This window comes from Lutjanus erythropterus, chromosome 21, assembly GCF_056507025.1.
Source record: "Lutjanus erythropterus isolate fLutEry1 chromosome 21, fLutEry1.hap2, whole genome shotgun sequence".
Lineage (NCBI taxonomy): Eukaryota > Metazoa > Chordata > Actinopteri > Lutjaniformes > Lutjanidae > Lutjanus > Lutjanus erythropterus.
The window spans coordinates 3,878,660-3,902,875 of NC_139337.1; the positions used below are offsets into that span (position 1 = coordinate 3,878,660).

At 38.6% G+C, this 24,216-nt stretch overlaps 1 protein-coding gene across 1 annotated transcript in view; it reads left to right on the forward strand.

The window, feature by feature from the left end:
* The window catches only part of reck (reversion-inducing-cysteine-rich protein with kazal motifs), a 122,956-nt gene extending 115,142 nt beyond the window's left edge, over positions 1 to 7,814 (forward strand). Inside the window, exon 21 of the mRNA XM_084746960.1 lies at positions 5,296 to 7,814. Coding sequence (XP_084603086.1) covers positions 5,296 to 5,517 — 222 coding nt within the window. The 3' untranslated portion in view covers positions 5,518 to 7,814. The remainder of the gene's footprint in view (positions 1 to 5,295) is intronic.
* The last annotated feature ends 16,402 nt before the right edge of the window (positions 7,815 to 24,216 follow it).

Genomic DNA, 24,216 nt, shown 5'->3' on the forward strand with positions numbered 1-24,216 from the left:
ATGACATGCAACAGGTCCACTGCTGCATCTACGTCCCTGTCCTATTTCCAAGTGTTGACATGTGTCACTCCCTGGATTGACACATCCTGGCTACAATACCTTAACATCTCATTTAGCCTGTATGACCTCTTCCTAGTGTATTTGTAACGGTGGGTTTGTTCACATTGTGTCTCTGTACCCTTGCTGACTCTAGGGTTCAGACCAGTATTAGCTCTGTCAGTGACTCATTGTGGTGCCAACAGGGTCGTCTAACAGAACAACTGAACCTGGTTCAACTTTTGCAGTAGTGAATTGCAACGTGTCGGGCCAATGCTATTTTTTTCTTAAGTATGAGGTCACCCTGTACAGATTGTAGTGACACCTGACCACCGTTTGGGAGCCTTGAGTTTGGTATTATGGGGGTCACCGTCTTGGGTTTGTTTTTTTACAACTGGAGCGAGTGCAATACAACAAGAGAATGGGGTTGCTCGGTGATATACTTGCGACTTAGGCGGTGCTTCATTTTTGTTCATCCATTCAGAAGATAAATATAGCAGCCTGCCTGGCCGCAAAGGTTCTCATGTTACAGCTAAAGAGAACACTAAAATATGAAAACAACTGAGGCAAGGAAAAGCACTGAACTGACAGAATCTTGATCCATATTTGATGAAGTGCTGTGTTTGACAGTTTGATCTGAATTTTGGAAGGCTCTGTTGGAAAACTTTGCCTAACTTTGTTTACCTCATCTATCACAATGATGCCGCTCAGTCAGGTTCAGTCTTGTGTATGTCATGTCTCTGTTCTGGCCGATGCCCAGGATGCTAGCTCACACCTCTGTTTTGTGAGCAAAAAAATTTCGACTGCAGCTCACTTAACAGCCAAGGATTTTCTTAAAATTCCTCACAGTACCGTTAAAGAACACAAAACATAATTCATTGTTTAGCAGTGGCATCAGGTTGATAGAAAAATAAGGGCTGATGGATGTGTTTCGTGCTTTGTGAAAACAATGCTCACACCATATGTGAGGGTTATTCCCTCTGATGGTTTCAGCTACATTGCCTTGATCAGTGCAGAAATGTAACTGACAACATGTTGGGAATGAACACAGTGTATGGGATCAAAGTTGAGCAACTTTATTTTCACTCATTTCAGTGCTTCAGCTGGCTTGGGGTTGCACTCTGCCTCCACAGGTTTGCTCTTCGCGGTACACTTGCTGCCTGAATATGAAATCTATTCACATTGGCTAATGCCAAATGTTTTCCAAGCCTATATTTTAGTTGATCAATTAGGATGAAAAGTGAAACCTCTCGGCATTACCCTCCAGCAATCTTGCCATATCATTAGTGACAATTCAAGTCCACCTTGACTTTTAACCTGAAATCTTTCTCTAACTTCACTCTTTCAAGCCCTTGGCAATAATTAATCAAAAGTAGGACAGTTTTGCAATTACTCATTTACACTTTTAGACTTCAAAATTCATTGTGCTAAGTCAAACAGCTCTCCAAAATCTTGTAGCTGCAGCTGAACAAGAGAACCACCAGAATGTAACATAGAGAAAAAGACCCTGTGTAGTTAAGTATTTCTTTTGATATAAGACAGAATTTAAAAAAAAAGAAAAGAAAAGGTAGCTGCATCTTCAAAGAAGAACAATAATACTCTATTGAATACTTTATCTGATAATAATAATGTATAATAATAAATTAACTAATTAAACCCATTTTAACCTTTCTGGGAACAGAAAGGTTAGAAGGAACCCAAGGGGATGGAAGTATGTGGACAGGCAGAATGAATTTAAAATGGCATTGGATTTAGACAGAAGAGCAAGCAAAGGGAAAAAGAAAAGGATAAACAAGAAAAAACACAAAGCAAACAACAGTCTGTGTTTGAGGGAAGCTTCTTCTGGTAAGCTTTTCGTTTTAGCTGTTACTAGGCAACAGCTTCTCCCACTTGTTTGAGTAAGTAAAAGTAATATTTATCTTATGAAGGCAGGGCAAATGTTCTGTGAAGTGTGCGATGTGCACTTGTGGTTTGTTTCTTAAATATTCATCCTCCGCACTCCATCATAAAAAAGAGTTAATTTTTATGACTTGTCATTTATTTACCCACTTATGTAATTTTTGTCAGTATAAAGGGACTGCAACTTGCATTTGTTTATATAGTTTTACAACCTTTAATTGTAGAACGATAAATAAATCAGTGCTGTACCTTGTAAATAAAACACTCGAAATTGCAAACTGAATCATATAGCACACAGTGAATTCACTGGAGTTATCCTCGTTTTTATTCTGTCTTCTGTACTAACATGATGTAGACTGTTGGTATAAGCCTGCCATTCTCTATTCCATTCTCCATTCTCCCTGCCATTACTCTTCCAATATGTGCATGTTACCAGACTCAGGAAGTTGAGGACAACCCCTTCCATTGGACAAAACATGATAAATTGCTCTCTAGGGTGCCCTTCCAATAGACAAAACACGATAAAGTGCCCTCTAGAGTGCCCTTCCATTGGACAAAACATGACAATGTGCCCTCTAGGGCCCTTCCAGTAGACAAAATATGATAAAATGTCCTCTAGAGTGTCCCACAGTAGACAAAACATGATAAAGTGCCATCTAGATTGCCTTTCCATTGGACAAAACATGATAAAATGCTCTCTAGTGCCCCTCCAGTGGACAAAACATGATAAAGTGCCCTCCAAGATGCCCTTCCATTAGAAAGTGCGTCACAACTTTTGACAAAGTGGCCCCTCACCATGTACAGTTTGTGCCCTTTCTAATTTTTTCACCAGCTTTCAGACAACCACTGAGTTAGCAGCATATATGCTGATAAAAGGCAAGTAACCCTAACCCTAACCTAGTCACTATTGGTGTGAATGTAAACACATTAGCAGCTGTTACCTTTTCTTTTGCGGGTCTTTAGCTGTTTTAATCCTAGGGCACGCCTCCTCACGTGCAAATGTTCGTCCAAAACAAGTTCCCCCAGTACTATATTGCAGGGACACCGTTGTTGCATCCTGGGTTTTGCGCTGCTCAAGACGACTGTGATTGGTTTAAAGAAGTACAATAAAAGCAGTGTTGTGGAGATATGTCTGGCTTTGAGACACTATGTTGAAAGCATTGCACATGGCAGACTCAAATATAAAATAACCTTGTACCTTTCACTTACATAAAAATGTTGCTTTTAGAATTCATAGTTATATAGTTGAGCTTAATCGTCTATTCTGATACTGTTCTGCATGGCTAGAAATTCAAGGTGTTCAAGTTCTAATTTGACATATTTAATTCTTGTAAAAGTCCCTTTTTAAAAAGCCACAATAAAGGCAAATAAGCCTCCACAAATCCACAAACTCAGCTATTTAAAATACCTGCAGTTGTTTTTTTGTCACTTTTTTAAGAAAAGTGTTAATGCACATAATAGAAGATGGAAACACTTCTTCACACTTCTGAACATTTAATTCCAATGACTGATCCACTGTTTGAGCTCCAAGAGAAAAAGAAAATGAAGCTGTTGCAGCTGTCATGAGTACAGCTGACATGAAAGAATAAACTGCTCAAGATAATCTACAGACCTGGCTGTGAGAGGTTTCATATTGGAACTACTTTCTGTCTCATAGTAAAAAGTAATTCCGGTAGATTGTACTGCAGAAAGAAAATAGTTCCTGCATGAAACTGCTCACAATAAGGTCTGTTGATTACCTCGAGTAACCAGGTCATGATGTTTGGAAAGAGACATTAGTTTAGACTTTTTCAAATATATTTTTTGATGCTTTGAGCACAACAAGGCAAGGACCATTTTGCTACATTATATCAGAGAGAGGGGAGACATCTTTACATCTCAACAACTTCAAAATTCTGCAACTCACACCAGAGCTATCTAAATGGATAAATAGCACTACAGGCCAGGGGGAAAATATATATTTTTGATTTGGAAGTGAACTGTCCCTTTAAAGTAGCCTATATTGCCAACTTCTCATCAATTAGTTTTTCAGTAGGATTGTTCAAGATGAACTTTGCCTCGTCTGGAAAGTAGATGAGATCAAGTGGTCGTAGCAGAGGGTGGTGATAAACAGGTGCAGTCGGGTTGGACAGTTTTCAGCAGACTTCAGAAAATATACAGGAGGGGACACTAACATCCTGTTAGATCACCTGTTGGTTACCTGTAGTCTGCAGACCACGTTCATAGCTGAAGAATTAAAGTGCATTCTTGATCGCTGATTTAAGTTGAAATAGAAGAGATCCCCCTACTGTCACATGTCCCTCTGTTCTTTTATCTGCCTTATAACGGTTCATTTGAAAAGTCATATGTATAAGCTCTGTTAATTATCAGCAACAAATTATCTGTTTGTTAGCAGATTGAAACTTCATCGGACACCAAAAGACTAATATCTAGCCACAAATCTAACCGGCATGCATTGTGTTGGATTCTGCACAGGCCTGGCTCATCTTGAATGCAATGACACCACATCCTGTTACATCACTTCCTGTTCAGTTGCTTCCTGTCTACCTGGTTCTACCTGACAGACATGTGCTGCATGTTCCCAGATCAATCCACTGTTAAATATCTTCGATGCAATGCTGTATGGTGATTTAAATGATTATAGATATGGTAAAAAATATATATCAGAGGTGATTGTGTTAAAAATTTGATTTGATAAGTTTATTTACACTTATGTACAATTCAATGTTTAGTTAAAAACAGTCACTTTATTTACAGTTTTCATCAGTATGTCTTGAAGAAGTGTGACAGTAAATGGTCAAACTTACTACAACATCATCACTGGCAGCAGTTTACCTTGGTGTATATTCAGAGTTTCCATACATCCTGCACGATAACACTACAAATCATACAGATTTGCTGACATCCAGTTTGTTGTATAATAAAACCAAAGTGCATTTGAAAACTAGAAAAGGCTATTTCTGAAGAAACTGTTGTGTGAATGCTGGTTGCAGGCACTAAACTTTAAATAATACCAACAATGTGTGGAAGATGTGTGGATATTTTAGTTTGTTGAAAAGCTGACGCTAAACTGAATTGCTAGCTTTGATTTGTATGAGCAGCTGAAGGAGTGTGGACAGCTGGACACCTGGGAAAGAGTCTAATTAGTATGAAAAGGATTCAACAGTTGAATAAAAGTCATAATATATGAAAGCTGTGGAACATTATGAGGTTTGGAAGGACTGGACTTGGAAGTATGAATGAGAGGATAAAAGTTAATAAGAGAATGAATAGTTGAAACGCCGGGAAAAGGAATGAAGGATGCAAAACATATGCAAGCTGGGAGCTAAACTGAATTGTTTATTTTATTGTGTTTTCCAGATCGAGGCCTGCAGTAAGGAAGCAGAGAAGATCGATTCCCTCATCAACTACGCCAGCCCCACGCTGGTCTCCCACGTCCCCCTCTCTGCCTTCCTCACCTCTGAGATCAAGATTTCCTCCATTCGCTCGTCAGGGGGCGCTCCGCCCTCACCTCTGCCCCCTGGCCTGTGCTTCCTCCTGGGCCTCCTCATCACCGCAGCCCCTGTCTTCCACCAGCTCTAAGTGTGTATTATCCCCACCCAGCCTCTCCCCCAACTAACTCTCAAGTTTTCCAAAGTCCCTCCCCCCACCCTTCTTCCTGGGATGACGGGGGTGTCATGAGGTGAGTGTGTTCGGGCGGTCGCGGAGCAGGAAGAAGCAGCGGCAACGTCTTTCGACAATCATTCCTATTGACTCACCTGCGTGTCAAACAATCATGGCGGTGGAAAAGCTATTAATACGGAAAGCTTTTGTATGAACAGTGTTATTCAGTGGAAGAGTAGTGAAGTGTGCTTCAGTGTGTGTGTGTGAGCGTGAGTGTGTGTGTGTGACCTTTAAGGAGCATTTGACTTCGTACCAGCAGTGTTTATCCATTAGTCCCAGCAGCACGCTCTCCTCTGAAAGCTGCTAAGTGGGAATGTAAATTTCATGACTCATTCTGTCTTGTTCGGAGGCTTTCTGTGTGTGTTTGTGTGTGTTTGTGTATGAGCGCGTGTCCAATTGGATCTCGGAGACAGACAAGGACAAAACATCCCAGTCCAGCAGTGCATCTGTCTGACAAATTACCCGAAATTCCCTCGGTCACACACACACACACACTTTCACACATACTCACACACAGATTTGTCACTAAATCCAGACGTCTCTGTTCAGTGTAAACGTGTCTGATCAGTGACACTTTTCAAGCCTCTAGTAAATAAGACTGCACATTCTGTACCACAGTGCATCATGTATATACATGTGAGGTGTATATGGACCTAGTGTTTGAACCTCTAACCTCAGCAGTGTTAGTGCCATGCTCATGGACTGAGCCAGCTCAGATGAAACTAAACCAGTCTCCAAAGTCGGTTGTAACTACTGACCAAACAAAGTGTCCAAAAGTCAATCAGAAAGTTCAGATATTAAGGGAGCCCAGGTTCTGTTGTGTTTCACACAGCAGTGTAGTGAAGCAGATCAGAGCTGAAATGGTGGTCAAGGATCTAAAACAACCTTGGATATTGGTTAGATGTCAGTTTTTCCTGATGACATGAAGCTATTCTCCAAAACAAACCTGGTAGCACTTCATCTGATGTGGTGCTCATAAAGTATCATTAATATAGAACACATCGCGTCAAATACAGCAGCTCGGTCAGTGGCCTTATGCTTAAATGTGTGACTCTGTAGGTTCCCCAATAGCATCAGCTTTGCAAGTGCAGGGCTCCATGGTCAAGATAGCAATAATAGATATGCATCGTTCAGGTAGACTTTCAAAATAAAGGCACAAAAAGTATGTGGTTAATTTTAGAAAAAAAAAGGGCTCCTTTATTTTTGTTGCGCAGGGGCCCTGATCAAACTGGTGTATTTGACGTATTGGGAGTGAGTACAGGCTGTAATAAATTAGAAATAGATTCTGAGTGCATAAAGTGTTTTTCTGCACCATAGCCTGGTAATAATGAACATTTTCCAAAGTGCAACATCAGTAAGTAAATGTATTTCCTACTTTTCAGCTCATTTCAGAATCACATTAGGGCAACAATAATTTAATTTTTTCATCAATCTCATTATTTTTTCAACTGATCAGCTAATTAAGTTCAGTCTATGAAATGCAAGAAAATAGTGTTTTAAGACCAATGTTTAACCCCCATGACGGAGACAGACCACAGTAATAGCTTTACCTCTTCAGGCATCTAAAAACTATTCATATGAAAGAACGGACGTATGCAAACTGTGACAAGAGTTCTTGAATTGATACCGCTTTGCTTTAAAAGGTTACAATCCAAAAAGGTTCAGAACCATGGTCCCAGACCCATGATGACGTCTTTTGTTTTGTCCCAGTAACAGTCCAAAACCCAAAAGTGTTGAACATACAACAATACTAAATAAAGAAAAGCAACAAGTCCTCACATTTGAAAAGAAAAAACTATAAGATGATTGGCATTTATGCTTAATAAAAGACATAAATGATTAATCTATAAAAAGATCTTAATTTTATGTCAATCAACTAATCAGCTTATCATGTTGTGTATCATAAAAATGAAGGTCCTGACACTTGACAGCTGCTTCATGTGATCAGTCCACCAGTCCTACACATTAAGTGCCCCTTATTCTTTTTCCAGTTTTTGAGGTTATCATCACACGGTAATGCAGCTGGTAATGAGGACTGTAATTCAAAACTCTGCACAGTGGTGTATTCAGCAGTGCTTCAAACGCTGATGGTCACCTGCTGGTAAGTACCGAAGTGCTGCAGTATGTTGTCAGCAAATCCAGCAGACAAAGAAACTACAAGATGAAAAGGAAAATGTGAATTCGGTTTGTTTTTGCCTGAAAAAGATTGTGTGCTCAGCAGCAAGAGACATGTCCCTGCTTGCAGCTGCGCACAATAATTTAACTTTAAGACACAAATTAAGGTGTTCATTGGGATGGATCACCCATCTCAACTTTTACAACTCTGTAAGTTGTTTTTATAGCAAACTGAAATGAACTGAAACCAATAGCTGTCTAGAAGGAAGGAAAGCAATTAAATCTGAGTGTTTGCTTTGGAAAATGGTCATCAGGAATGCTAAATATGCAGATATGATTTGTAGTTGAAGGAGTGCACCACCAATTTAGTGCTGCAGCAGAGACCATGATATTCTGACAGTCCCTAGTATTTAAACCCATAATGCAACATGATAGATTTTATAGATTGTTATGGCCTGATAAACACCAGCATCTTTCTAAGCTCATGGCCCTGCTTTACAACATGGCTTTCTATTCCACTTTAATAGTCTCCAAGCCCAAGCAGACAGAGCCCTGATGACTATGACATCATTAGGGTTATACTGTTTCCACAGAGTGAGCAGTACTCCTCCTGACTGCTAAATTAATCATGCAAAAAATGCCTCATTAATGGTCGTTTTTTGGAATATTTAACACATTCTCACTCTCGACTCATCAAATACGGCAGCTTGAACAGTGGTTCTACACTTTAAATTGTAGGTACCCATCTAGTGTCAGTTTTGCACATGCAGGGCTCCGTGGTCGAGTGACCAATAACAAATATGCAACACAATGTTATGTTACACCACTTAAAAGAAGTCAACACTGACTGTTGGTTTCACACAGAACAAAAGCCCTGGTGTCCTGGGTGAAAGTGAAAGGTTAGGTTTAGGAAAAGATTAGATTAAAAAAAACATTAGATACATATGTTAATGTACGTAATGTAACATATGTAAGTCATTTAGGCAAGTATATTATATAATATTACATGTATGTAAGTTACATAACTTATGTGATGGTGTCTATTTAATTGGCATATGACGATGTCCAGAGTGAACCATTGTGTTGGACAGCCCTCGTCAAGTTAGCAATAGTAAATATGCAATGTAACGTTACCTAACTATGTAACATCTTCAAAAGAAATCAACATTGTCTACTGGTTTCACACAGGACCTGAAACCCGTCTCCTGAGTGAAAGTCCTTAGGTTTGTCATGAAAAGACCATGGTTAGGGCTAAAATAAATATGTTGGTTATAGAAGTTAACATACATAATGTTTGGAACTGAGAAACCCAAGTATATAACACAACATTACATAATTTATGTAACATCTTAAAAAGAAGTCTGTAACGTATGTACATATATAATGTATATAACTTATGTAACGTCTTCAAAAGAAGTCAACATTGACTACACAGGACATGAAACCCAGTCTCCTGAGTGAAAGTCCTAATTGGTTAGGAAAAGAACATGGTTTAGGCTAAAATAAGTATGTTAGTTGTGTAAGTGAACATATGCAAGATTATGTATCTAATGCAACGTTACATAACTTACATAATGTCTTAAAAAAGAAGCCAATGTTGATGTATGATTTCAAATGGGACATGACCCTCTGGTCACCTGGGTGAAAGTCCCTGGGTTAGATTTCGGAAAAGATCATGGTTTGAGCTAAAATAAGTATGTTAATTATGTAAGTTAACATATGTAACATATAAGTTCTGTACTTAAGTGTCTAACATAACATTACATAACTTAATAAAGTTGCTGACAATAGGTTTCACACAGAACCTGAACCCTGGTCTCCTGGGTGGAAGGAAATATCATAGTTTGGGTTAAAATAAATATGTACATAACATAACACAACATTACACATTACATACATAAGTATATAAGGCAGTGTTACATAACGCCTTAAAACGAAGTCAATATTGATGTTTGGTTCCACATGGGACACAAATCCCTCCTTGTCTCCTGGATCAAAGTCCCCTCCAACCACCCCACCGCCGCCATACAGACTTTCTCACTCTTTACACCACATCCCTGGACTTTGACAGCTCATTTAAACATAACATTAGAGGGACCCCTCCAAAAAATGTCACCACAGGGGGACCTGTACTGCTGACCAAGCTGCTGTATTTGATGTGTTGGGAGTCAGAACTGAGAATATTAAACAGTCCTTGTTTGAAACAGGTTTAGACCGTGTAGTAAAGTCGCCACAGTAACATCGGTACCGCTCTCCTGTGTTGGGAGTGTTCGGGAAACATTGCAGTGGAGTGTGTTACGAGCACCACTTCTAATAAAGTGCTACCGGGAGGTTCCCCAGCAGCAGGTGAAGGGTCCACGCTGATTTAAAGCAGCGTGGATCACCACTCCCTTTGTGAGAGGCCAGTAGCTCTGAAAAAGCATTAAAAGGGATGCTTCCTGTCTGTACATATGAACTAGAAGCCATTTAATAACAAAAGGACAATCAGCTAGTCTACCTACTACCCACAATCCACTTTGGGTAGAGAAGATTTCCACAGTATGCCTTGCATATAGTGTCTTATATGAAGTAATAATGAAAATGCAATAACTTTATATTTGTTAAGAAATGTCTCTATATTTGATATGTATCTGATAATGATTGATAATGATCACCTATGTGCCATGTTTTTGAAACAAATAGCTGTTATTCTTTATTGCATGATGACAATTATGAAGTGTTTTTACTCCAGAATGTATTATAGTGTGTGTTGTTCTGTCTCTATGTGTGTGTCTATCTGCCTGTACAGCACAATGTGTCCCCGTCTCTAACAGTATTACTGTGCTAGGCAGCTCTGTAGCAGGGAACCCTCGCCATGGCTCCTCCATCTATTATTATTATTATTATTATTATTATTATTATTATGGTTATTTTTATGTTTATGTCCTCTGGAGCCAACATGAATTCGGTTTCACTTTTCATGGTTTTGTATGTCCTCAGTGAATTAATATGTTTTCATGTCACGTTAGAAGAAACTAAAGATGAGAGTTGACACGTTCAAACTAGAGACTAAAGGAACACTTCAACATTTTGGGGGAAAAAAAAACACCTTTTTTCTGAGAGTGAGATGAGAAGGTGGATATCAGTCGATGTCTGTGTTCGGCACAGTTGAACGAGAGTCTGACGCCAAGCAGCGGCTCTCGCTCATTTAATTCAGGGGGCGTGCGCAGAATTAATATTGACAAGCCAGTTATCCTGGCTCTTATGCACAACTGCACGTGCACATACAGAAGCAGGATTTTGGCTTGCACATCAAGTTAACTTCCTTCATGAGTCTAACACCACTATTATGTAGCTGTAGCTCACTCATTCTTGAGAAATGGAACAAAAACGTGAATTTCGATCTTTACTCTTCAATTTTGCTGGAAAATATTTATTAAAAGGTCAAACTCTTAAACTCTTAAAACTTGCAACAGGCCAATCTCCTAGTGATTAAATTTTTTATGAAATGTAGACATCAACTCTGTCAGATTTTCCATCTGATGGAGTCAACAAAATGTTCCATGTTTCCACTTCACAGCGTAGTCGTAGTTAGCAGCCATTTTATTTTTTTAAGTGTCTCAGAGTCTCTTAATGTTAATCAAAATACACATTTTTAAACCATAATTCCTTTTTAGCTTTGGTCTAGAAGGACTACAGAGTTGACATGTTATGGTTGAGACACATCTGATAGCGATATTATTTCATGAATCTGTCAAAAAATAGAAAGTTTACCAGTGCATGAGCAGTATTCTGCCTTTTCTCAACCAGGAAGTGAGACAGGGGTCCTTAGGGTGTAGCTGGAAATCTGGGACACAACTTTAAAGGGACAATATATTCATAAAAAATCAAGATGATTATAATAACACATTTTTATACCTATGTTATCGGTAGGTATTGTTAGTTTTAGATTCTGAAGGCTTTTAACACATTCTGAAATAGTTTGAAGTTGTGAATTCTTGTCTGGGATGAGGCTGTTTTCTGGCACAGAGCAAGTTTGGAAATTAAAAAAAAATGGACATGATTTGTCACAATTCTCAGTAATGGGTGAGCTTCAACACCGGAGGCACCGATGCCATCGGACAAGAACATGTCTCAGTGCTGGAAATTCAACTATATTTTCCTTGTGAAAGCAGAAAAAGGCTCTAATACAACTGAACAGTGGAGTTTGTTTGTCTGTTGTGAAACCTGAAACCTTCACAGGTACATTGATGTAACAACCGTCAGTCACAGCAGGTTTAAATTTGGTGTTTGTAGGACTTTTCAGCATTAGTGCCCAGTATAAAACACTGGTTAGAAAAGACATCAAAATATAATTAAAAGTAATAAGTTACATGACACTGAAGTAATTAAAATAGTTACATAGGCTTAGGGTAACCTATTACATTTCAAACCTGCCTGCAAGTACTCCAACTGGTGCAGGACTGATCTTCTCATCTCACCCTCAGAAAGGAAGCCAATCAACACTTTTCCCAAATTTGATAAATGATGATGGTATTTTAAGTTTTACAGCTTACATAGCAGCCCTCTGGGAACAGTATTTTTAGCAGGAAGTCGTGTCTCCTGTCCTTCCACATGATGTAAAAGCAGTGTTATGGAGTGCAATCCAAGCAGTCAGCTGTTCTGAGCGTACACACCCTGAGGGCGACTGGAGGAGTCAGACCAATCAGAACAACACCTCGGACTGTTCACAGTCACGCTGCGTTTTTCGTTGGTTTGGTTTGACTCCTCTGTGGTTTCCGGGGGTCATTAATTTTTGTTCTTTTCTTTGCATCATCACTGTGTTTGACTCTGTAAAAGTGCCATGAATTAAAGAAAAAGAAAAAAGAATTGGAAGAAAGTCAACTGGATGCATATTTCCTGAAATATAAAAAAGCAATACCATAACAAAAATGTGTTTTTGGTGTGTTTCATGACAAAGTGACACGAGCTCGGCGTTCACACCTGGAATCCAAACATGTAGCCTCACGACTGAAAACATAAAGATGGGATCTGACTTTTTAATCAGACTCATTGTTGGAGCTTCTGATCCAACGGCAAACAGCACTCAGCAGTCGAGTTATGTATCAGCAGACTGGCCTGCAGGCTGGAGACGAACGTTGAGTCCTGTTCTGATCTGTGATTTGTTGCAAAAGTTGCTTACAGCTCCAAACTTTTCTGAATATAAGGAGTGTGAAGTCGAAGTGCACTCGAGGGCTGAGACATTAATCTTTAATCCGCAGAGATACAAACATAAGCTGGGGGTTATGTTCTCACACACAGACACCTTCTCGGAGGAGCACCTGAAGTGAATGATCAATGATAGAACCATGATGCAAATCCACTCTCTGCTGCACATTTCTTCAAGTTAAATCCTAATTTTTAACCAGAATAGTTCCACAGATAAAAGATCTCTTCTGCCAGGAGTCCTGCTCAACACAGTCAACAAAAAATACAATTAAAGGGATAGTTCAACAAAAAAAAAAAAAAGAAAATTCAGTCATTATATACTCACCCTCATGCCGACTGAAGGTTTGGTTTAATTTTTCAGATTTGTTTTCTTCAAATTTTTATTTAAACAACACAAAGTACAGATCTACATTATAACACAGCATAAATCATCGATACACACACACACACAAAACAAAACAAAACAAACAAACAAAAAAACAACAAAATAAATATATCATTATCATCCTTCTTCTAAACTTGGCCTTAATCTATTCCATCTTTTTTCATATTCATTTCACTTCCCCTGCTTTGTAGCATTGAAGCCTTCTAACATAAAGTAATGTTTTGAAGAGGACAGAAAACAGGGGAATGTCAATCACTCTTTTCCCTTCAATTTAAAAATAAATCTTTTACCTAATGATATAATAGTATTTAAAATGGTTGAACATCCATTTCTTAATTCACCAAGCATTTACTGTTTGATTGCACATTAGAAAATTGTTAAAAAAATTGAACTTGATGCAAGCCATCTTTTGATGGTCGTCCAAAAACTCAGCACATGAGAACAGAACCAAAATAAATGCAATATATCTTCAATTTCAGATGTACAGAAACACAAGACAGTTTCCATCCTCTTCCACACCCCAGCCAAAAAGGATTGTATTATTATACACCTGTCTCCATGGCAATGGAAAATCGAATATCTCCCCCCAGCACAAATGAAATTTGCCTGGCTTGTCATTTAAATCATATGTCCTCAAAAAGAATTTCTACATAAAAGCATTGATCTTTTTTTCTTTTAAGCCAAAGACAGTTTTTCATTGAAAGCTGACAGTTTCCTTCCAGCATTTCTCACTTTATCTGTCCAAGCCAAAGCCACTGCAGCTATTAATTGATAATATTTGAATTCTGAACAGAATACTCCAAATATTTCACAAAATTATTCATGTGAATAGATATTAAAATTCACATCCAACATGTCGTTTCTAAAAATAATTCCCTTTTGAACAAATTGTTCCTAAAAGATACTTATTTTTTCAGTTTTTTAGTTTTTCAGTTTTTAGGCATGTTGGGGCTTTAGGAGACTTCTGTTACACCAGACCAGCAGCATGGAGGCATTTTACATTTTTTTATGGTTGTTTTTTTACGTTTGAAAACTGGTCACCATTCACTTCCATTGTTTGGGAGATTTTGCAATGCCATTTTCCTGTGAAACTCCGACAGAGTTTTATGGACTAAAAAAACTAAAACTGATCAACTGGCGTGAGGGTGAGTAGATAATGACTGAATTTTCAGTTTTTGAGCTATACCTTTAAAGGTTTCATATAAAACTACAGATAACAGACAAAATATTCTTTAAATTGCTTTATTGGCATGACGTAACATTGTGCATATTGCCAAAGCAAAGCATTTACATTCTGAAATGTTTAAAATGAAAACACACTGATTAAACAGATTAAATCAAATAACATACAACAAAAAAAATAAAAAAAATAAAAAATGTTGCAACAAAGAAGCATATTACAGAAAAGAACTGACTGTCCCTCAGTCTATGGCAGGCAGCTGCTCACACACAGCTCTTTAAGTCATCTACTAGCAGGTAGGTTTCCTTTATTTGATACATTAAGAAAACCTTTTGAAATCATTTCGTATCTTTAAAAATGTGTTTCTCAAATATGGTTATATTTCTCACATTTGGTGAGAAAGTGCAGGTCTGTTTCAGGTTCACTGAGGGTGCAGTTGACCGCACAGTCATTGCTCTGCAGGGAGCCAGAGGGCTGAAGGAAGTTCAACACTTTGCATGAGCTGGCTCGACAAAACTTAAAACCCCAGTCAGAGATATCAGGTATCATGATGGTGGTTATCAACTTGATTGTTAACAGAAAATATACGCTACCTGGCCAAAAAACAAAACAAAAACAACACACTCTAATATTTCATTGTACTTTAGCTTTGATTATGGCACACATTCTCCATGACATTGTTTTGATAAGCTTATGCAATGTCACAACTTTTATTTCTCTCCAAAGTTGCAGTAATTTTTCACCAATATCTTCAGCACATCCCCAAGATTCTCAATGGGGTTCAGGTCTGGACTCTGTGGTGGACAATCCATGTGTGAAAATGATGTCTCATGCTCCCTGAACCACTCTTTCACTGTTTGATCCTGATGAATCCTGACATTATCATCTTGGAATATGTCTGTGTCATCAGGGAAGAAAAAATCCATCGATGTAAAAACCTGTTCATTCAGTATATTCAGGTAGTGAACTGAACTCAGTTTTTGGACACATAACGTTTCTGAACCTCGACCTGATCAACTGAAGCAACTCCAGATCATAACACTGCCCCCACAGGCTTGTACAGTAGGCACTAGGCATGATGGGAGCATCACTTTATCCACCTCTCTTCTTACCCTGATGCCCCCATCACTCTGGAACAGGGTAAATCTGGACTCATCAGACCCCATGACCTTTTTCCATTGATCCACAGTCCAATCTTTATGCTCCCTAACAAACTGAAGCCTTTTTTCTGATTATCCTCACTGATAAGTGGTTTTCTTAAGGCTACACAGCTGTTTAGTCCCAATCTCTTGACTTCTCTTCACATTGTGTGTGGAAATGCTCTTACTTTCACTATTAAACATAACTGTGAGTTCTACTGTTGATTTTTTATGATCTGATGTCAACAAACATTTCAGTGATCTCCGATATCGATCATTAAGGATTTTTTTCTGACCACATTTCTTCCTTGAAGATGATGGTTCTCCACTATCCTTCCAGGTTTTAATAATGTGTTGGACAGTTCTTAACACAATTTTAATAGTTTCATCAACCTCCTTAGTTGTTTTCTTTGCTTGATGCAGGTCAATAATTTGACTCTTCTGAAACAGAGTAACATCTTTTCCTTGACCACAGGATATGTCTTCTGACGTGGTTGTTTAAGAAATGAGAAGCTGCTCACTGCATCAGTTAAAGTTAAATACTTGTTACCAGCTGAAACATATTAATAACTGCAGTAATTATACAATGGAAGACTCTGAACTATTTACTTAGTTAAATCCAGGTGGTGATTCTTTATTTGGCCAGGCAGTGTGCATTACAGCAAAAAGCATCACTGTTGCTGCAAATTAAACAAGAGGAATGCTGAATGCTGATCTGACTTAATGAGCTCTTAATGCTGCTGTTTATTTCTAATGTGACAACTGCACACTAAGGAATTAAAGATTATAGAGCAGATTTGAACATGACGTTGTCAGTCTCATGCTGTCTCATAATGAAGAGACATAAAAATCACTTACATTTTTTATATAAACTTTAAGTAAGCCTTGCAGCTTATTCCAAGCATGCAGGGTGTGAAAAGAAAAGGCAGTTCAGTTCAGATGGTTGGGACCATGAGCAGAATTTTTTCTAATGATTGTTGTACAGCTACTAGACTAATATGTCAGTGAGCTGGATATCTTCTGTGGAAGTGTATTAAACAGTTTCATATAAGATGCAATGATTTGTACAGATGCTTCCATCAGTAACAAACTATAAGGCAAAAAGATATAATACATCCATTTTTTTCAGAAGACATGAGGATGTATGCATGTTAAATACACCATCATAGTCTAATACTAACAATAAGGTACTTTGTGTTTTTCTAGCAGTATAAGAAAGATATTTTTAAAACAAAATAAAAGAAAAATCCTAACTTCTGAGGTTTTTTAGGATCAATATGGACACTAAAGGTCAACTTGTCATCCAGTCAGATGCACCCAGCAGCAGCAAAACTAAAAACTAAAGTAACTTTAACTTGTAACTTGACACCACAGAGGAAACTCTCCAGAGGAAACAGAATTAAATAATCTGTAGGAAGGGTTGTCGTAGGCAGCTGGACTTGGTAGAGTTCTTGAAGATGTTTTGCCATTCGACATTCAGTGATACACAAGAGGATGTCCGAGGCATCAGTCTGCCCTTCTTGGATTGTGCAGCGCATATTGAAGAGGACAGAAGTCTCAACATCGATGTTTACAGGAAACCCACACACACAGACCAATGCCTGCTCTTTGACTCGCACCACCTGCTGGAACATAAACTGGGGGTCATCACAACCCTCCATCACAGAGCACAGAACGTTCTCACAAGAACGGAGGGGAAGGATAAAGAACGAATGCACATCAGGGTACCTTGAGGCAAAAGCTTGTCCACCCCAAGGACAGAACACCCAGATACAAGCAGGATAATGCAGTGTATGCAGTCCAGTGTAGTGAGGACCGCACAGACCTGTACATTGTGGAGATCCTCAGGTCAGGACTCAGCAGTCCACCTACACCTTTAGGCCAAGGGACACTCCTTTTAAGACAGCAATGTTGGTATTTTGGCCAGGGAAGGCACCTCTCAAGGTTTTAATGACCCCACAAAGGTTAAATACCTGAAACTCCCAATTAGTCGGTCAGAACTGAAGAAGCCTTGTGGATGAGAGGTGAAAAATCTTCAAGAACTCTACAAAGTCCAGTTGCCTACAACCATCCTGTCTACGAATGTCATGTTCTGGATGACTGAGAATCTACACAGACAGAATTAAATAACCAAAGACTTTGTGCTGCTGTGCCTCGCGTGTAAAAGGGCACAGCATCTCTCTTACTGGGGAGACACACACTATATCCTGCCTGCAACCTCACTATTAAACAGAATTTTTTTGATCCAGCCCACCTGATCCATTGATTAACTGTTTTTAACTGTGTCTGTGCTAAACTAGTCCGCCTGCATGCATGCACACATCATAGATACACTCTGGTACTTGCACAATGTCTGGTTTTGGTGCTTAAACTCTTTTACAGGGCTTTATCATGTATTAGGTGTGTCCTGTAGCCACTGTGAGTCTGAAGATAGACCTACATGCGATGCCAAGATCTTTATAAGAGGCAGTCTGACTCACAGGATGTAGGATTCAAGGACATTTATTACTTATACAACAAAGGGTTGTACAATGAAATGAGAGTTGTAGTTAGTTATAGTTCTTTCTCTATAGTTCCTTCATAATACACAAAAAATATAACAAACTATTCATTAAATTCAGGATGGAATAGTATGAAAATATGAAACTTAATATGTGACCCCATGATAGTCAGTGCACAAGACAAAATAAATGCATGAAATACACAACGTGTCTCCAGGAGGTCTATATGTCAGCCATAATAAAGCAGAGATGGGGGTAACTGTACAATTAATTAATTAAAACTTAAATTAACAAACCAAGAAAATTACCAATGTGGGGTAGACTGTTCTGTGGGGGGAGCTAGTGTAGAGTTATGAGTTAAAAAGGTAAAACTGTCACAAAATACATACATACATACATACATACTACACGCTCGTCTTTCAATTTAAAGCAACTCAAATTGTTCTGTAACACTCAAATTTGCCTCTTCACAGCAAGCTAAAGTGACTTAAACCACACACAAAAGCACATGCTGAATGGCTACTCTGCCACTCAGCTCCCTTTAAATAAAGCACCAAAAATACAAGAAAAATAACAGAAAATCAGTTCAAACTAAGTGAATTAGTTTAAGGTGCACTGAATCTATTTAGTCTAGGAAAAAACAGTGATTGGCTCTTTTATTGGTGCCTTTGCTTGCAAACTAGAAAGAATAATAAACAGAAGCACATTATAATAAAACAGAAAAGAATTAATATTGAATTACAGGGACTAAAAGCATCTACATTTTGCTTGATTTTGGCTGATGTGCTTCAGCAACCGCTCCAAGTTTTAGTCTCTCACCAAACATGAAGAATCTAACAAATGACACATCTTTAACAATTATTTATCAGAGCTTTAATACTGTGAGCTAAAATAAATATTTAATGGGTCTACAGATTCACTTTTAAGATCATGCTTTTAAAATCAAGCTTTTGACCATTTAAAAACATTTTTAGAGGGAGAAATCAAATGCCAAACAAAGTCTGGTCTCTGCTGCTCTCTCAGGTGTTACAGGAAGAAAAGCTCAGGTGAACTCTCCACCCCTTTTTATAGACTTCGCCCCTTTTCCTGTCAGACTTCTTGTTACCTTCTCTTTCACACTTTGGGCTCGTTTGAGAAGAAGTGCGCCTCGCCTGGACAAGTCGGACAGTTTCCAGGAGACTTAAGAGAATCTACAGGAAGAGATACCAACATCCTCTTAGATGACCTGTAGACCACCTGTAGTCTGCAGACCACATTCATAGCTGAAGAAATAAAGTGCGTCTGGTTCCAAAACCTGCAGCTGTCTTGATATTGTGGTGTTATTGTTGCCCACGTGTGGACAGAAAGGACACAAGTTGGACACAGATCTAACTGGCATACATTGTGCAGTGATCACTGCTGATCAATTCAGCGCAGGCCTGACTCATCTTGAACACACCAATTTATACATACATATACATATACATTCAGGAAATAATTCTGTAGTGCATTTTTTTGAAATGGGAAATACTGTCGATCAACTGTGACTGAGTTTGAGCATGAAGCATCACTGATGCACACTGTGTCCCGTCAGCTTGGCGGGTGATCCGCCCCTCAGATGCAACAGTCTGATTCATGATGCTGAGGACCAGGTCTCTCTCTGGTTTCACGTTGTTTGACCAACGTGAGTCCCATTTCTTCCTTTTCATTTTCCTGTTTTCATGTTTCTCTGTAGACAGTGGGTATAAGCCTGCCATTATGATGGAGCCGCATCCGCAATCTCCATTTTCAAAGTCCCCTGCTGCTCTGGGACTCAACAACTACATCCAAGAGAGCATTGCTGAATATGGCAAATTAGCACCTGCTGGCTAACAGTACAAACATAAAAGCTTTTACCTTTTCTTATGCAGTGATTTAGACAATATAACACCAGGGCTCGCCTCCTGACGTCCTTTCATACCAACACACCAGATACCACTTAATGAAAAACAGCTCCTTCAACACAACCTTGAAGTTACAGTTTTTCACAGCTAATACAGTTTTTTACAATTGCTTCAGCACAATTTTGAAAACAGGGCTCATTCTGTCAAAATACTACACACACTTCACCCAACTTCACAGAACACCTCAGATCTTTTGCAAAATGAAACACTTCATTTGTTGTGCAAGCAATCATAAAAACCTGAAAAAGTAAGGCTGCTTCTAGCTTTTTGGGGGCCTGAAGAAAAATGTTGTTAAGGGGCCACTAGTTTGTGAAACTGTAATAAGGGGATTCAGGATGTTCTAAGGTGGTCTGCATATTAAGAGGAAAAGAGGCTGGATCTGTGAAAAACTTACATCCTATTTTCTCTCAAATTCAAACTGGACATTTCTGGTTGACCCCAGTAATTTAATTTAATTTATACAAAAGAATAATAAATGGGGAACCTCTCGTGTATGAGGAAACTCCTGAAAATTACATTTTTTTGTGTGTTTTTTTTAAACGATTGCTGGCACACTAAAATTAAAAACATCACACTCAAGCAAAACTTCAGCCCAGATCTGCATGACTATAAGCACATTTACAGCTGGTGTTTTTCAAATCACTTAACACACTTCCCTACATTAGACACAGATTTCTAATATGTCACTTCTTTGCCATTTCAAGGCACTGCCTTTCAAAATAAAACACAATTCAAACAACTGATCAAACACAGCCATCAGGTGTGCAGACACAGGTGTTTAATTGTAAACCAATCGGGCACGAGAACTATTTAAAAGCCACAGCTGAGTGTACCTGTCCTCAACAGAAATGGAGGATGTGAACAAAGTGATTTGAGCAACATTGGTTGGCCATGTTGTAAACTTTAGGTTGACACTGAGAGAAGCTGGACAGAGAGTTCAGCCCAACCTCCGCAGATCTGCTGCTGCAACAGCAATTTGCACATTTCAACACGAGCACAGGTGAAAAAACTACTGTTTTTCTTCTCTAAAATCAGTACAGTGTAGCCCAGAGCCTGAGTGTGATTCATACTTTCTTTTTTTTGTTTCTACAAATGTTGCTGCTGTGTTTATGTGCTATTTAGAATCCTCTGTTCTGATTCTATTCAGCGCAAAATGAAAACTTTGGAAACGTATGGATGTATTGACTGATTTTACAGTGTGGAGAGAAATGCTTATTATCATCAATGTGCAGCACTGTAAAGTACATGAATATATGGATCAACACAACACGTGTTGTAACTGCTTCAAACAAAATCAGATCATATGAAGGATGCATGTGCCGTATATATGACATAGTTGTGTTACTAATTATTATATTGTTTTGAATGAAGTGTTTAATTTAGCAAAAGATCCACTGTGTTCTGCTACCTGTGTGTGTGGTTGTGTGAATTATGTGTAGTGTTTTGACAAAATGAGCTCTGTTTTCAAACTTGAGTTTAAGCAACTGCAAAAAACTGGAATAGAAATCACCTTACAGAATCTGCATTATTACATCTGCCAAGTGTGCATAAATGAGACAGATGCTGCATTTATATTTTTAAATGTTAGGAATAAATTTGTTGAGGAAACACACCACACACACACACACACACACACACACACACACACACACACACACACACACACACACACACACAGAAAAGAAAAGAAAAACCCAAACAATAGAGAAGATAAATTAGGTCATTATACAGAATAAACAACATTTACAGTGGTAGGGCTGAAATCAATGCCAGAATTTCAATGTGTAAAAATATATTCCAACTCAACATTGCTGTTTTCAAAGGCGCACAATCCATTTGTTGTTCTCCACCCTGCACCTCTTCTGCCTGAGGACATTTGAAAACAGATTTTTCTAAACTTACTTAGCTACTTTCTGTAACTAAAAAAAAATAAATAACAGATAACCACTAGTGTAATGTCCAAGAAGTCAGGTTAAGTTATGTTTAGTTTTTGTCTTGTGTCTATGTTGTCTCGTGGCTTACACCTAACTCTCCTCTCGTTTCACGTAACTTGCTCCTTCCCCCTTGTGTGATCCCACTGGTCTGATTGTCTGCCCTGCCCTGATTGTTTCCACCTGTTTCCCATTACCTCATGTGTGTGGGTATATAGTCTGTGTTTCCCTTTGTCCTGTGCCAGTTCGTCTTGTCTTGTGTGCCAGAGAACCCACGTCTGTTTACTCCACAACTCTTGTCAATTCAGGTTTTGTATTCTTTGATACTTTGTTTTGCCTTAGATTTGCCTTATGTTATTTTGATACTTTGTCTTGTTATTTTTCCTCGAAAGAGTGATTTTGATTTCTTCTGTGTTTATAGTATTTTTTCCTCATCAGAGTGTTTTTTGTTAGTTTGAGATCTTCCTCAATTGAGTGATTTTCCTTTGTTACTTTGATATTAAAAGATTGTATATTTGACCTCGTCTCTAGAGTCGTGCATTTGGGTTCAGTCCTTGTTCGGTTGTGACAACTAGCACTTACATTACACTGCCGTGGACCCCCTGGTGACTTTGGGGCCCTATTCAACTGCATAGTGCACATATAGCAAGAAACAGCCCTGGCTAAAACACTAAACCTCATTCTCTGACACAGCTGTCCTAAACCCATTTATCAAATCAGTCACTCTTTTGGCAAAATTCAAAACGCATTTTTACTCGCTAAGACACATTTTGCACTGTGACGCACTTCTGCTGCAAAATATGGGCAGCAGAAGCCAGTCACATCTACAACACAACTGTCATCATTTACACGACTCAGAATTCCTCACATTTCTAATGATGTGAGTTACAATTTTCCAAAATTTTTGCACACTGAAATGCCATCACTGACAAACAAATCCATAAACTAAAGTTGCAACACTGATGCACAATTTCGGCCAAACACTCAGTTTTCTGTGTAAATCACACATTTTGCAAAACACATAGTTGTACATTGCACATTTTCCACTGGAGCATAGTATTCAAAATTACTGTAAAATCTCATGTTCCTTTCAGAAAGCAACACCAATTACAATGCCAAACTTTATTTACCAACAGTAACCAGCGTTTCATACAGTAAATGTCTGCATGATCTGTGGCTGAAACGCTATAAACTATACCAGGAAACATTTCTACAGGTGACTCGACCTGCAGTGATAGACTTGGAGTTTTGTCAAGTCTTCATCAGACACAGAGACTTTTCATGAAGTCCTCTGAGCTGACCCAGGACAAAGACAGGATACTGAGGCAGAATCAATCTGTCATCTGTATTACTGTATAACTTGAAGTACTTACAGGATACAACATGTTTTGTACTCAGCTGTGAATATGCATTTTTACATATATTTATAAAAAATCAAAATGCATTTAAACACATTAAAATGTTTTCCTGTAGCTACATGCTCTGTCTGTAGTGTATAATGACAGCTCAGCAGTGGCTGTGTCTATGATCTGAAAGGATCATTTGATTTTGCCAGTCAGAGGTTTCGTGAATGTAGTTTGAATATTTGGTTTACAGTTTTAAGAAAACAGTGGAAGGTTTCAAGAAATGCGCCTAAACAATTGTGAAAAACTGTAAGCGTCCATATTATGGGTGCTACTGCGTAGTGACTGAAGTTGGACTGGACTTCCCAGCTTTCCTCATCATCAGGCCACGATTTGTTACATGTCTCTGTCTATTTCCTGCTGCTTTTCCTTGTTGTTGTCTTGGTCCTCTGTCTTGGTTTGCAGACCACGTTCATAGCTGAAGCAATAAAGTGTTGTCTTGATCGTTGATTGAAGTTGAAACAGAGATCCTCCTTCTGTTACGTGGAACATTTGTTCTGTTATCTGCCTTGTAAAGCACTTTGAAACTGTTCTTCTGATAAGTCACATATAAAAAAACTTCATTATTATGAGCCACAAGATATCTGCTTGTTGACAGGTTAAAATGTCATTGCACAACATAAGACTAATATATCCAGTGTTAAATATTACAGTTACACAGAAAATTAGTATTATATACAACATGTGGTGTAGCCAATCAGAGCCTGTCAGCTCATCAATCAGGTGACAGCTATGCGCTTGTAGTCGGTGGAAAGTCAACTGTTGCGCCTGGCTCTACAAACTGTGGCCACCTTGACCTCGTGAGCTTACCGTTGCCCATGTGTGCATGATGTCAGAGCAAGTCGGGATCAAGTC